General features: G+C 48.0%; 2 protein-coding genes across 2 annotated transcripts; both read right to left on the bottom strand.

Moving 5' to 3' along the window:
- Positions 1 to 402: 402 nt before the first annotated feature.
- PpBr36_10435 (uncharacterized protein) lies at positions 403 to 920 on the bottom strand (the record flags this gene model as incomplete). The annotated part of the gene is made up of 2 exons (XM_029897546.1): positions 403 to 669; positions 702 to 920. The coding sequence occupies 2 exons, from the start codon at positions 918 to 920 to the stop codon at positions 430 to 432; spliced, it is 459 nt and encodes a 152-aa protein (XP_029744020.1). The 3' UTR covers positions 403 to 429.
- A 13,199-nt stretch (positions 921 to 14,119) lies between these two features.
- Positions 14,120 to 14,982, bottom strand: PpBr36_10434 (uncharacterized protein; the record flags this gene model as incomplete). Its single annotated transcript, XM_029897545.1, has 3 exons — positions 14,120 to 14,215; positions 14,497 to 14,538; positions 14,770 to 14,982. Coding segments are annotated over 3 exons (351 nt in total), but the record flags the coding sequence as incomplete, so codon positions are not given.
- Between the last annotated feature and the right edge of the window lie 1,022 nt (positions 14,983 to 16,004).

The following is a 16,004-nucleotide window of genomic DNA, read 5'->3' as shown; positions in this document are numbered from 1 at the left end:
TCAACACCAGCTCTACTTTCGCTTGCCTCCCAAAAGCTGTCCGGTACATGGGCCAATTCTTGGGTTCCGTCGCCTGGTTTTGTTCTTTGTTCATCCGTCCCTGTTTCCGATTGCAAAACCTTCCTTTTACTTTGTTTAATTCTTCTTCTGCCTGTGGTGAATATGTTTTCCGCCAGCAGTTTAGCTTTAAATCTTTATTTTATTTTGCTAAAGTGGATTTGTGCTTTTCATAAATAGAGACTCTCCCAGATTCCGCGGCCTTGTATTATGAATTGACAGCTCGTTGTTCTGATAATCTGTTTATAAACTCCCTTTCTTCATGCAGAGTATTTTCAACTGCCCACTGGCTAGTCGTCAACTACCTAAAAAAGAAAAAAAGAAACCAGCCATCTCCAAAAATGCTTACCAGCCCGGCTCTGACGCTTGGCCTCATGCCCGGATCCTAAGGTCTGGGATCTTAGGAAACTGTCCCAATCGCGTTATTTTTTCAGATAAATCCAGCGCGGATTCCTGTGAATGATCCGAGGTCCTCTTTCGAATAGGTGTCTTCCGTTGGTCTCGACCTGGCTTTTGCACCTTTTGTACCTTTTGCACCTTTTTCTTGTGCAACATGTTAAGCATATCCTCGATATCGCTTGGCTTGTAAATCCTCGACTTCACTGAAGCTTTCTAGAGGCGGAGTGTTAGGTCTGTCCATGCACCGGTCGGCGAGTGAAGCAAACCTTTTCCGTGATCTTTCCGTCGCAATTGTATCCTTCCGACTCGAAAACGACAAACTCGTCCTTGTCTGGGTATTCTATATAGAGAGCCAGCTCGACCCCGGACAGTTTTCCGTATTTGTAACACTTGCTCAGCAATCCTTTGAGGTTTCGGTTGATTTTCTTCTGGTGTCGCTGCTTGCCTTGTTCTCGAGGGTTCATTGTGCATCTCCGAAGGGACTGAGGATTCGAATATAAATATGAAACAAAAGGGATATCTTGAGAGTTGCGACAGAACAGACCCTAAATACAGGATTTGTCCAAATCCGGGCTGGCAAGCTGAATGCCAACGGTGTGACGTTGAAATTCCGGTCCCATGTACAGGAGGGAAATGGCCCCATATTCAAATGGGGATCCAGGCCCAGAACTTGGGCACCTTACCGGCACAAATTATTGGTGGGGCCAGGTTAGGAACACCGACGAGTACGACGTAACCCGTCACAGTTGTTGGAACACAGTTGAAGTCAGGTTCACGAATCAGGGATAAAGTCCAAATACATGACGCAATAGACTCTAGTCATGCATTGATACCAGCCCTACCGGTTGTGATTCTGTTCGGCTAGTTTCGTTTCGACACTTGGTTAGAGGACACAAATTAACAGCTCCTAAAAAGGTCCAAAGTTGTAAAAAAAAAAAAAAGAAAAAAAAAACCGAAAACAGTCGACAGGTTCGGAGACATAAAGAAAAGACAGAGGACTAAGGCCAACATAGAACCGTCCTACAGATCCATAATCTACTCATATAACTCCTTTAACGCCTTCACTTGTGCCTCTACCTGCGCTGCCCATTTTTCCAAACTACCGATCTTGTCGTCTACTTCCTTTTGAAGCCTCTTTAGCTGAGTCTCTCTCCTACATAATTACGTCAGTGACATGTTGTATGCTATCCATTAACAAAATCACAAGTACTTACTCGCTGTTAAACACCTCTAACTGTCTTACATGTTCCTGTAACCGTCGAGAAAATAGCTGCTCACAATGCTGCTCATCGTGCTGTTCACAGCGCTGCTTACAGTGCTGCTGCACAATCTGCTTCACAACCTGTACCAGGCCTTCTGCACTCTCAGCGGCCGTGTTGTCTTTTGCCGTCGTGCACGGACTGTCTTCCGACGAAGGATGACTTGGTGCCGGCTGCGAAGTTTTGCTACAGCCAAAAGTTACTGTCTGAAAACCGTCGCTGAAGGTAAGATCAGGAAGCTCGACGTCTGAATGTGCCTGGGTTGACGGCAAAGTTTGAAAGTCCGACAAATCTGCAAAATCTTCCAAGTCGAAGCTGTGGAACTGAGCTCCAGAGTTGAATTGTGACCAGTCGAAGGACATGTTATCGGATCAGTTTTGGCTGCTGACAATCTACGAAAAGATGGCACGAAAATCTCTATGTCAGTTTGTTCTTGGGCGATTATTTATCTGAAGGCTAATCTACAAGCCGTCGGGGAAACGAATGCAGGTCTAGTTAAGCCGCGCGCTAAATTTAGACTCGTCAACGTTTTCAGCCGCCACCCACGCCCCGCTTGTAGATGTAGACCCTGCATTAACCCCACTTTTATCAGTAATGTGGCTTTGTTGGTGTAGTTTCCCATCACATACCGAACAGGAGAAAACGCCACCGTGCTGTGACGAGTAAGGAACAGTTGACGGCCTCATCGTCACCAACAGCCCGAATCTAGACCCAACCTCCCGCTCGGACCTTTTTTGGCCCGGATGGCGTCCTCTCAATGCCCCAGAACGATAGCAGGTTTTTTTCCGCAGCAACCCGTTCCTCGATGCACTGCTGGATTGCCAATTGGAGCTCCTTGACAATTTTCTGGGTCTGACCCACAAGCTCTATAATGCAGCACCATTGTTTTTGATAAGTTGTTATTTTGCGCTCCAATTCGGCATTTTCCAAGTGGATCGCGCGAAGCGTATGTACCTCGCTCATTTTTTCGTAATCCTCTACCCGCTGGATCAAAGCCTCTATCGAATAATCTCCCATGTTTTATAGCGGATGCAGTTTCTGTCATGAGACTTTTTACCAGTTAACAAAAATTGGGGCGGGGCAGTTGCGGCCTTGAGGTTTTATAAAATTGAAATGGACAAAAATATGGCATTTAGACTAAATTTAAGATTACAGGCCACATTTGCTCGGGCTTGTTATGTACGGGTTTCGAATTTTTTTTTTTTGCTGCTCTCCCTCCCTCTACACATTTACATATTTTAAAAAGTGAGGCCTACGGAAAGACAATCCCAAATTATACCAAAACATCAACCCTACTGTGTAAACACGCAAAGTTCAACTTCAGGCTTTCAAAATTAAACGCCCACTGTCACGCTGTAGCCTCAAACCGACGATCATATTGCTGAAATATTTCGTCCAACCTTTCATCGCCAGTTTGCTCCCTCAACCAAGCATCCCCGCGATAAGGCCGGCCTGGCCCATGGTCCTTTTTCGATTGAAGTATGCCCCGAACATTATCCGTAAAGTTACGGCACCACGTTTCCTTTTTTGCGTCATCCCAATGCACTTCAAATCTGGCCAGCGCTTGGCCTAACGGCATACTGCAATCCTTCTGCAGCTCCGACATGCGACCACCGCCCTGAACGACGAGCGCATGCATCCGCCCGCGCCCCGGGTGGCTCTGAACAGAGGCGAGGGCATTGTACAGGTCAAGGAACATCGGTTCGCATTCGGGGACAACCCAACACGAGACGGAGCTGAAATAAGAACTGGCCATCTCGCGAAGGGCAGCGGTCTGCGTCCAATACACCAGTGGGTTTTCCTGCAGCGCCGTCGACGAAACCTCGGCAAGCATTCTTGGGTCTGCGGCCAAGGCATCCGATGCCGGCAGCAGCCTCAGTTTGATGAGCGACTCTTCATTCCATAAGGAACTGTCGGCAACCAACTCGACCAGCTCCGGGCCCAGATATCGGCGCAAAAACCCGGTAGTCTCCTTCGCCGACAGCAGGCTGGTAATGTTGAAAGAGCACACCGGGTCTTTCTGATGGGGTTCAAAGTAAAACCGGAAGGAAACCGTGATTGCGCGGGGTAGGCCACGGGCGTTTGCAAACGCTTTCTTTGCGACGCACAGCTGAAGCTGCGTTTTGTCGATAGGAGCAAAACACCACGTTACCGACGGTGGTTCGTCAATCAGGCGCAGCCGTATGCGGGTGACGACGCCTACTGCAGCCGCCGCCCCGCCACGCATGGCGTACAGCAGATCGGGATGGCTTTGCTGATTCACCTCGACGATAGACCCGTCCCACAGGGCGATCCGTCCACCAACCACGGATTGGCATCCCAAACCGTAGGGCCGGCTCAAGGCGATGTCCCAACCGGCCGTTAGGAAATGGCCACCGGCACCGATTCCGAAACAATTCCCGTGAGGCAAGGCTTTGCGGTTGGTGGCAAGGGTATTGATGACCTGCCCCAAAACACATCCGGGCTCCAAAACCAGCGTGTTGTCCCCTTCCATTCGCTGCCCACACATTTTGCCCAAGTTTAGCATTATCCCTGGGCACGAGNTGAGCAGCTTATAAGTTTGCACGATGCTTGACATTGCCAGCTTTGGCATGTCCGATATGCAGCTGTGATTTTCTAGTGCTACCAGAATTTTCAGCACATTTTACAAGAAATCAACAAACGCAATTATTCCCAATCCTTGTTCGGATTCCACAACCAGATGTTCATCACGTCTTGAAATCCAGATGCTACCCTACCGACCGCCTTATCACCAACGTGCTTTGACCTGAAACGCAGCACATGAAAGAGGGCCTAGAAACGGGCCAGATTTGCAGCCAGTCCGCTGATTTGGACCTGTGAAGCAACTTTTAACGTTCCCCAAAAGTCAACTCGTCCCAAAACTGTCCCAAAACTTGGCCCTGAAATTGATGGATCCGGCCCCGCCCTGCCCTGTAGTTGAACCAAGCCAGCAGTCAGCACTCCAGCGGTTTTGACCCTTAGCGCCTGAGGCTGTTTTTTTTTCCTTCACATTTTCCACCATGCCTTGAAGAAAGAAGAAGAAAAGTTTACTGAAGGGCTTGGACGGAAACAACAGGACTGTGGTACATTTGAACAGATTTTACGCACATCGGTATAAGTATTAGTTTTAGCCGTGGCAAAATTTCCCCTGCGACGGGCAGTTGCCGATTGCCAACATGACCAAAAATAAATAACAAATTAACATGCCAGGCACTAACAAACGCCAAGTGATCCAGTCCAAAATCTAATTTCTCTTTTTCCTTTTAGCCCTTCCAGCATTTTCAGCCAAAATCAATGAAAGATTACCGGCGTCTTCCTGTAAATCGGGAAAATATCCCACAAGCTCCCGTCGGACGTCCTCATACTTTTGCCTCAGCAATCCGTTTTCGCGTAACAAATTGTCTTGCGCCTCAAACTGCTCAAAATCGTCTGACAGACCTTTTCCGCGCTCCTCAAACGCCTTCAAACGTTCTCTCAGGCCTTTGTTCTCCTCTTGTAACAGACGGGAATCCTGTGCATGCTGTTCGGCTATAACCTGGCAATCCAGCAACTGCTGCTCCGTCTTTTTGTCTGTCTCCGTGTCGGCACTGGGGCCCTGGCCGTTTTCCGGGAACCTGCAAGCCCATTGCCTAAGCTCTTTGTTCTCTTTCTGAGTCTCTGTAAGCTCGAGCTCCAAGGTCTCCTGCTCAGTCAGCAGTTTTCCCTGCTCCTCGAGAGCCTTGCCAAGTTTAGACTTTATCGCATCCTGCTGCTCTTTTAAATCTCGTATCTCTTTGCGCAGTGAGGTATGCTCAGCCCACAGCTGCTGAACTATTTGCTCCTTTTGCGCGTTTTCTTGACGGCTTGAGCTGGCCTTTTGGATAATCTGCCAGAGCTGGTAATCGAGGCTGTCAGAAACAATTGGCTGTACTGGTTGGTGCGAGGCTGGTGCCGCCAATCCGCCATTGTGAAGCTCCTTCGTCATTGCAGGCAAGGAAAAGATGACCGAGTTTTACACTTTCGATATGGAACAAAAATAAAACAGAAAAAAGAGATTAACCGTAAAGGGGGAACAACGTAAACAAAGCCCTCGGCAGTCGGCGATCGGTCTTGTTTAAATACGTCAGGTCGACACTTTACATAATTACAATAAACAATGGCAAAATCGTCTTGTTCGCAAGCGTTGCAGTTGTCCCAAAACCTGGCGTGCAGCTCCAACGATACTTGGTCTGCGACCCGGTTTAAGGTTTTGGCATTCCTCCTGGAAATGTTGGTTAAAACCCCCAAAGCCTGACGTGCTCCTTTTCCCGCAAACCTACTTCTTGTTCGGTCATCAGGACCTGCAGTGGAGCCTAGCAAACGCAGGACCAAAACCTGGCCATGAGCGCTTCTACTTGACAAATCCGCGTCGAGCCTGTTGGTCAACGGTATGAAGAGAGAATGTGTAACCTAATTCTCTAGCACATTTTAATCACGGCAAAGGCTCGCAAATTCGGCAACATTTTCGGCAATTCTAAAAGTGTTTAACATTCCCCTTCGTGCAGGCTGGGGATTAAATCGAACGGGTCTGGAAGCCATATGCCGTACAAGGCCACAACGTCAAACAATGCGCCAAATGACCCGTGTCGGGTAAGCTGTTTAGGCGCCATATTGGTCATTAAAAATCCTCGCTTGATTCGCCCAACCGCCCGGCCGGCCCCGCAGACCTTGCGCCCCCCACCTGTGACGAGGCTCATAAAAAATGTGACAAAAAAGGGGCAAAATTGCGGATGCAACAAACAATTTGGATCGCCACGTCTCCCATCATGTTCCAACGAATGGTTATCGCTCCACAAACCCCAATCTGGCGCCTCAAAGTGTTGGATCGCACAGAAAAGTTGCGTTTCGGCGATACGTAGACCGAGGCTCTCGGTTACGACGTTTTGTCGCCGCTGAGGTGACGATGTGTGACGGTCGTTGGTTCTTCAAAATACATACCCGCCAACACATACCTGCCAACAGCAATGTTTGGAATTCGTCATGTATGCAACGCGACAAATCCAAGTTTTAATCACGTCGCAGCTCCTTTTCAGCATTTGCGCCCCGCCTCGTGCAGCTGTCTGGATCGTTCTGGCAGGGTAACAGATTCGATGCGGCATCGATTCCTTTACCAAACTCCGAAGATTCACTTCGTATCCAAATCATGTCACCAACGTCCCCCGCCCCATATTTCATTTCGACCGATTCCGACCGCTTGGGACACCCTACTCAACTCTGGAGATTACCAAAAGGCGTGCTGACTCGTGTTCAACCAGCAATTATAAAGGCACGATCCGAAGCTTTGGATTAAATGACCAACATTTCCTACCTGCCTATTCCGGTAAGTTGCGGCGCGGGCGAGAAATTTATCCGCCTGTGTGTGTGACGAGGGAGACTTGCCAAAGACATCCTTGGCTTCAGGCCGCTGAATCTCTGCCGAGGTTTTGCCGCTAATCAATCAGCGAGCATTTTTGCAAAGCTGCTTGGCGGGGGGCCCTGATCGATAGGCAAGCTGCAGGAAAAAAAGAGAGAAAAAAAAGTTTTTGATAGTAATAAGCAACAGAACCCGCACGCACGCAATGGTAACAACCCGGCAAATGGCTGCTTTTACCCAATAGCATGCCCCGGACTGGATGTCGAAGTCCATTACTCTAGTATGCAGACGTGCCTCTTGCTTCATCTTTCTGGGTCGCTGAAAAAATGCTGTAGAGGTTATTGCAGCATAGGTTTCCGAGTTCGGGTGGAGGGTTCAAACGCTGGACTTGTACCGTAACACACAGTTTTACAAATTGCCTTCTTGTGACAGGGAATTAGGCATTTGGCTTTCTTGGAAAGTTGATGGACCAGAACAGCAAGGAGGCAGTTGCTAGCAGTGTCGTGCCACAGGTGCTGCGTTGGTAATATAAATACCAGCCCTTTTCTCCCGCCCCTGCTCCAATCTTCCATCTGTTTTACCTTTTACAACTTCGTTCCCAACGGTTGGTATAGACACTTGAAGAAAGCCTATGGAGCATACAACAGTTCGCCTTCCCCCATTCTACGCGCTCTGCGCAAGGGAAGATGGCGAACAGGCTCGTCAACTACGGGCCGAAGAAAGCACTGGGCAAGTCGAGCGAATGCGACAACAGTTCCAAAGACAATTAGATGATCGAACAGCACTCCTTTGCCACCATTTAGAGTACAGCCGACGCAGCAATCAACAGTTTACCACTCTCATGTTTCAGCTATACCGGGACCTAGAAGTCGAGCTCGCAGAAGCAAATCGGCAATTGTCGGTTGCAAAGCAAAAGGCGGAAACGTGCACTCAACTCGAACGCGTCCTGCAGGATTTAAACCTGCGGCCTGTCATTGACCTGACTACGGATGATACCGATTTTAGATGTTCTATCTGCTCAACCTTTTTTCGGGATGCCGACTATTTCGTTGTCGTATGCGGATGTGTAAGTTTGTGCATTTTGGGGTAGGCTGAACCACCCGTGAAATACTGTATGAAACCCGCTAACAGTTCGCTCTGTAGCCTATTTGTCCCGAGTGCCGCTTACGCTGTCGGAGCGAAATCCCTACGGCAACATGCCTGCTGAAGTGTAAAAACCACCCGGAGACGGATGGTATGACAAGCATCAGAGTTTTTCGCAGTGCCGATTGCGGAATCTGTCTGGAGCAAAAAACCCAAATGCTGGTGACAAAATGCGGTACGTGTCAAGTTGCTGTTTTGTATTCGACCCTGGCTGACAGCAAAAAGGACATGTAATGTGTTCTGCGTGTGCCGAAAGGTGGTTCTTGAGCGAGTCGAAATGCCCGCTTTGCCGCCAGCCTTACGAGTGCTTAATCAGCCTACAGGAAGAGCGTTGGGTGGGTAAACTGATTTTGGAGCGGCGGTAGGAGATAGCACCTTGGTCGATTTGCAGTTGTGGTCGTTTACAAGCTTATTGTGGCAGGCCTAACGTATGCACTGGGCGGATATTACGGTTGGCATTTCCTCTATTTTCAGAGGCCAGCCGGCTGTACGTACGGTCGTGGTAGTCTAAAAAGCTTTACAGTGTTTGATGCTCGAATAGCAAGTAGTAAAATCTTGCAAAGTTAGGTTGATACCAAAGAATTTCGAATAGTACGGAAGCAGGCGAACAGAAATCAAATTAGAGAAAAGTAGTGGAGGAAAGCTATAAAGACTGTGGTAGTATCGTTTAGTCCCAGTATAGGCCGACAGCCTGATCTTCCGTCATAAAATATAGAAATGCGCATCGAATTTGAAAAGCTAGTAACCCATCATCATCTTTCCGTCTCTTCAAATCAAGTTTGCCAGGCTCTCTTTAGCCAAATGGCTTGCAACGCGCACACAAAATCATCAACACTAAGAGTCGATAGAGACTCAGATACTGCTTTTCCAGAAGAAAGGCTTTTGAAGTATAGTTTCGACGAGTGACCGTACATGCCGTTTTCGATTATGAGGCCACCGTTTGCCGGACCTGAGGCGGCGTGGTTGCATGGAAGAAGAAGATCCAAAGCAAGTTGCAAGTCCAGGCGCCAGTTATGAGGAGTGCTGAAAACCAGGATTGCGGTAATATGCTCCGATTGCTGCTCGTGGGGCTTTGACAGGCCATCAGCATCGTGCACACCAGCTGTCATCCTGAGTAGGTCGGACGACAGCAGGACCTTTTTGAATCCAAGTTTCTCGGCCTCTTGCCTGGTCCGGCTTATGCAGCCCAATGCCTACACCCACTGATGCTGGTATTGAGGGACGAGCATTTCGAAACCCGCAACCGTTTCGAATTGAGCGCACTGAGGTGCAAAACAGTCGAACCCAGCCGGGGCGTTACTGTAAGGCAATATGGCAAAGCTTGAATCGCTGGTTGTGGTTGCCATCGTTGAAAAGTGGGCAGGAATGGACGCATTTTCGTAAAACGATTGCAAAAAAAGGATCACATGGCATAGACTACCATGACCCAAATGATGAGAGTGCGTCGCCTAGTTCATCCGTTCGAAGAGCAGAAGCAGCCGGCTGTAACCACAATGCTTCTTCACTCACGCTGGTTACCACCAGATAAAGACTGCTTGGAAGGATGCTTGGGAAGATTTCTGTACAGCTTGTCTGAGCCATGTTTTGCGCATTGTTTAGCATGGAACCCAAAGGTACAGCGTCAGGATCAGTGTCTGTTTTATTTGCCGAATCCCAACATGTCCCAACGGCTCGCTCATCAGAATCGCCGCCTGAACGTTGATCACCTAGGTGTTTAGAAAGGTTATGCAAATCAGCGACCGTTATAGCTGCACCCTTTGGGAGCAACTTTGGACAACTTACCCAACGCTGGATCTGGTTGTGGGTCGTAATTCAGAGATCTGGAGCTGAGGAGCCTTTAAATACATATATCTGCAGAAGGCTATTGGTTACCGATTATGCCTTGCGCGAGCTCTCACATCCTGGTAAATTTATTGCCAGAACAGGATTCTCCTGAATCCATAGAAACGCCAAGCTGATTTTGAAGGGGTATACTACCCTCCATATCTATGGTTTAAGCTGCTGCGTGCTGCATTGTTCGACGCCGGTGAACCTCGTTTCTCAATTCAAGAACGACAGCGCGAAGACGGCAGCGTGCCGTTTACGAAGGAGTTGCCTACTTTTCGCCACATGTGATAAAGGTCACCGCCTCTATGCCAAGCAGGTGTGCTACGCGGCCACGCCTGGGGAACCTTTCGAGAAACCTAGCCTTCTGCAAGGCTCGCCGGGGAGGCCGAAGCGGCCGACCTTCCTTTGTAAGCCAGTCCGTTGGTGGGGTTTGCTTATTAAAGAGGTCGGCATGATTTATCAGCCTCTTGTTATTCGTAGCAAAAGTAACCTTGAAAAGAGGCGAAGTGCATGGCAGGGTAAATATCACAGCATCCTTAATCTGCAGGAGGCCTCACCATGTCTTTTGAGCTGTGCGTAATGGGTAGAGGTGGACACCACGGCGATCGCCGAATCAGTATACTACGCACTGTCACGGTTGAAACATACCAAAGTCTTTACAAGGAATGAGGACAAGCTGGTCTTTACATTAGCATGAAGGCTGGTCTGTCCATCGTGTGTGAGAGGTGGAAGCAGACACAAACATCCTGTTTCGGTGTGGTAGCCAAGTAAATGGGTGTTACTCCCACGTAAAGCGTAATTAGATCCTGTGTCATAGGGGGTAGCACGCAGCAGGCTGCAGATGCTCCTGCGTGGGAACATTGGACAACCCTTGTATAAACCCTGCTGTAAAACCCTTGCGACTTCCTTTCTCGACTACGGGTTGGGGTACTGGGACTGCTTGTGTATATCTTATTCCAGAGCAGGAGGGCATCAGGGCAGGCTTGGCGGGAGGCCGAGACCGAAAGTGCCCAGCCGATCAGGAGTGCCGAGTACAAGGAGGGCGTCCATCGTCCAGCTCAACGAAGATAACATAATTCAGGATACTGCGTCTCATGGAGTAGTTATGCATGTTCTGAAATCCCACTACGGAAACGACAAGCCTGTTTATCAGGCCTGACAGGAACGTCATTCTCAACCTGGATCTCAGAGGTCTCACCTAAAATCCCAGGGTTGACACAAGCGCATCATACATTGCCTATATCAAGGCGTCCTCTGCCCTCCTTCTCGATAATTTGCTTTCTTCTTTTCTCCTTCCCCCTTAAGACTCACTGTATCTCTCTACTACCGCCGCAAGGTTAAAATACCCCTCCCCACGAACAGCCGCTGCCTTCTCGTTCATAATCAATCTTCCATCATGCTTCAATTCTTTGAGGACGCGCCTTTGGGCTTGGTCTCTTATAACAAAAATACTGAGTCATCTACCGACGATTTTGATAATCTCACCATCAGTCTTCCAAACTCATACGATGGCTTGCCTTCGTTCCTTGTTCAAACCTATCAGTCACAGTTTTCATATGTCAAGCCAACTACCCACCTCCACGGCGATTCTTCATCCTTTCCCTCTGCCGACTCCAGTCTGGTCAGTTTGGAGTTGGATCCGTGTTTTTGGGGGCTTCAATCTGCGTCAACAGACTGGGACGAAATATGCACTACTGACACTGAGTGGTGGCCTGATGACTTCGGAACTCTGGGAAGACCACTGGCGCCCTGCTCGCCAGATGTTGAGGGTGAAATGCCACCTACCTTATTGTCTTTGAGTTGCGGACCAGATACGACGCCTCCAAGTCTACCATCCAAGAACGGATCAGCACAGCTATCTATTCTTCCGGAAATACCCGTAGAGATCCAGTGTCTCCACGACGATAGCCTTGTCTGCTGCCAAGAAACTCGCTTTTCGAAAGGCCTTCAAGTCGACAGCGACCAAAGATGCAACACTGTACGATCTATCGATAAGAAACCGCAGAGCCCTCCGGGTAGTCCCAAACTTCAAATCAACCTTCGGATAGCATACATCTCACTTAGTGAAGCCGACAAGCATGGGACAACCCGGTACACTTGGAATCGCCACGGATGTTGCTGGAAAAGGGACGACCTTTATAAGCAAGAAAATGTCCACTGGGAGTATCTTTTAACTCTTTGGGAGTACTTTACCTTCTATGTTCGAATGAACGGTGACGGAATTCCGGTTCCCTTACGCCGAGACCCTGTGTCAAGGGAATTCTTAGGCTGTGATGCCATTGATGGCAGAAAGTTCGAAGTTTCTGAGGGCGACATGATGACTATGGTTTGCAAGGGTGAAATGGGTCAAGGCTTTGTTCAAGACTATTAGGTATCTTTGTAAATGGAATAATACTCGAATAACTCACTATAGTAACTCGATCGGCAGTGTCTGTTGTCCACAAGTAGGTGATGATGGAAACCGTATTGCCACCAAGTGTGGATAACTTCCGGATGAAGTTACCAGATCAGACTCTAGTCTATGACACGGACAATTACCTACTAATCCCCTTATATACAACGATTTCATGAGCCCCAGAGCTTTGTAGCCTCCTTGATATGTAGCTTTTCCCAAGAAGAGAGATCATTCTAGGTTACCAGTTGACTAAAAGGTATCTGCTCGATCTCATCAATTTACAAAGTTCCATGCACGCTTATGATCAACGAGAAGAGCCAAAATCTTTCAATAGAGGACGCAAGCGGCGACCAAACTTGCAATCATAGGATGGGGCTTTGAAGCCTGATGTTATCCATTGCCTGGTCGGATTCCAGAACACCCTGAGGCGGCCAGATCATCGATTGTCGAATGCCATGGATCACATACAGTACCAAAATCCATGGCTGAATGGTTTCATCACCGCTATTTTGGAACATCCACAAAGGTAAAAATACCAGAGAAATAATGCAAACATTGTATTATCGATACATGGATTGGTTGACAGCACAATTGGCGGCCGTAGTAATCATGGATGCTATTTAGTTCGTCCCCGTTGCTCTTAAGCGGTATCAACATTAATTAAAGCCGCCGACTATTGAGCCCTCTCGCTCCGCAAAGTACGGTATATAACGGTGAGTAAGCCTTTCAAGAGATGTTTGACCCATATCAAAGAACCCTCGCTGTGCGTCTCGGGCTGAAAGTCCAGTTCCTTGAGAGAGATGCTATCATCTCCAGTAGATGCCATGTATCTTCTCACAGCAAGACTAACTTTCTCGTCCACGCAGACTACGTCTTTGTCAGCGTCATCACTGGTAGAGTCTCTGGTTGAAAACTTACGACAAATGGCAGTTCGTCCTTTTCTTTGACTGACTTCAAGGTCAAGAACATCTGTAACGTTTAAAGCGCCATATGTCATGCCAATGCGCTCTCCAAGACTGATAATGTCCCCTGCTTGAGTATATTGTGACACATAATCAGATAGGACATAGATGTGAATCTCCAGAATCTAAAAAAAAGAAGATTTAGTTAACCAATCACCAAAATGTCCGTTCGGCTGTGATTACTCACACGGTCTTTGTCTTGACTTAATAGCTCTTGCATCCGGTCGGCGACATAAGCCAAGTGAACTATAACTCCATTAGCAGCAGTCCTCTATTTTAGACTTTGAAGCTTACCTTCTGAGCGGACCTGCCAGAAAAGTGCAATCCTTTTTGTTTTTGTTTCGCAAGAACAATAGTTTCGCAGTAGCTGCGAAACATATGACAACTGGCCAGCAATTCCAATACCAGTAGCAAAAAGGAGCACTGTGCCATACAAATCGAGTTTAAGATCCTTTCCATATGGGCCTTCTATTAATGCTGTCAATTGTTCGTTTGCTCCCCGGTCTGTTGAACTGCATTCGACGAGCAACTTCGTGAAACCAGTGTATTTTTTGATGATGAAGACGGCGTAGTCAAAATCGCCCTCCCGATACCACCAAGCTACGTAAAAGGGATGTAGCTGTAAGAATGATGTGCGACTTAGCCCAGGAACACAGAGATAGACATATTGACCGGCTCCATGGTTCCATCCTCTGGATAGTCGCACGTGCAAATGAACAGCATCGAAGACTGGAATTCTTTCGCCCGACGGTGTCGTGTAGTTGATAGGTTGAATGGTTGTGCAACTCAAAGGTCGTTTGCGCTTTATATTTCGATAAGCAAGGTGGATGAACCGAGCACCACCAACAAGCATTTGTAAGCAGATAGCTCCAAACAGATATATGGTGGGCGGTGCTAAAGAACCACTAGGTTTGTGTAAATACAAGGTCGCCAGTAGCGCTGTGCTGGATATGACGTGAAGGCCATTGAAGATCTCGTAGGCTCGTCGAAGTAGAACTCCAGATAGTGGAATTGATATTAAAATTGACGCAGCCTATCACAGCCGTCAGTGGGTTCTTGTTTCATTTATTGAGGATGACTTACCAGGAAACCAGCGACCTCTTCCCGCTTGCTAGGTTCAGGCTTCTTTATAGAAAGTGAGGTTGCCGCATGTAATACAGCTTCCATAATAGCAGCTGCTCCAAGCCATCGATGCAATCGAGCGTTAGAGCCAAGTTTTACACTAAGGCTGCTGGCAATAACACTCATCTGCGCTCCTAAGAATAACGGGACGATGTTGATCACGGCAACCATTCCGGTTCGTTCGACAAACTTTGGTCTGTCGTCAACTCCAATCGTGATTGCGGCAATGTTGACCGTTAGAACGGAGAGGAAAAGAAGGCATTCATATCTGGTGATGTAGTACGAATGCCCAGAAGATTTGGGTATATCGGAATATATCAGATATCTAAAAAATACGCGTTTCCCAAGCCGACAGACAGCACGGGATAAGCGGAAAAACATGCATACAACAATGCAAAGAGTTATGACACCAAAAACTCCTATCGCATACCAAGTGGAAACGTCCATGTTGACAGCAAAGATAGTCATAATCGCTATCCGTTTTCTTTTTGATTCGGGGGACTCAGGTACCTTAATAAAAGTTGAATCCTGGAACACGTTAGTATCCCAGTACAATGTGTCCCAGAACATGTCGCTATCCCGGCACATAATGTTCCAGGGCACACTATATCCCAGAACACGTTAGCATCCCAGTACAATATGTCCCAGAACATGTCGCTATCCCAGCACATAATGTTCCAGAGCACACTATATCCTGTACCTCCAGCCGAGAGAGATCTGCTTTGCGAGAATGCCTCTGGAAAAAGGTTTCTAGGGGCTTCAGAAGTTGAATACTGGTACATCCTGGGACGTAACTGCTGGTTGTTGTTTCATGCTGATCAAGGTCCCGTAAAAATTCCAATTTTGGGCAGTCGCATCCGAATCTTTTTTGGATGAGTTCAAGCTCCCGGAGCATGGGGAGGTCATAGGCTGCAAGGTTGAAAATATTTGATAAAAAGGTGTGGTCAGTAGTAGTCTGTTTGTCGGTCTCGATTCTCAGTTGTTTTAACGACAAACTAAGCGTTGGGTTCCTGTAAAAAGCATTCGCGATTGCTGGAAGTACGGGGAGGGAGCCTATTCGAAGGTGACCCCCGTGATCGGACCGCCCACTGAGCCTCCACTACACCGGAATATCTTCGTAGTAAAAGCATCGACAGACTCTGGTTATCCAGGGAGCTTCTTCAAGATCCTTTCAAGACTATTCTTTATCATAGATCCGTAGATCTGAACTCTCATTTCAGGAGGCAGCCGGCCGAATGGTGCTGGTGGCGGAATCGCAGGGTCGCCTGGCCGAAGAGGCGGTGCTTCTGTTCAGGGAAGGTCTAGACGCACCGCTATCGACAACTCAACCACAAAGCGAAACCGGCGCCAATCCATGGCAGAATGGAACCATATTTGTTGTAGCCCAGTCTGCATTACAGGCCAGGTTTTCGTTATTACAGATTTGGAGATATAGTTCCGAACGTGAGAGGGCTTTTCGGCCTGATTGT

The sequence above is a fragment of the Pyricularia pennisetigena genome (assembly GCF_004337985.1).
Source record: "Pyricularia pennisetigena strain Br36 chromosome Unknown Pyricularia_pennisetigena_Br36_Scf_10, whole genome shotgun sequence".
NCBI classification, from domain to species: Eukaryota; Fungi; Ascomycota; class Sordariomycetes; order Magnaporthales; family Pyriculariaceae; genus Pyricularia; species Pyricularia pennisetigena.
Note: the sequence above shows the minus strand (reverse complement) of the source record. Positions and strands in the feature narration are given on the sequence as shown.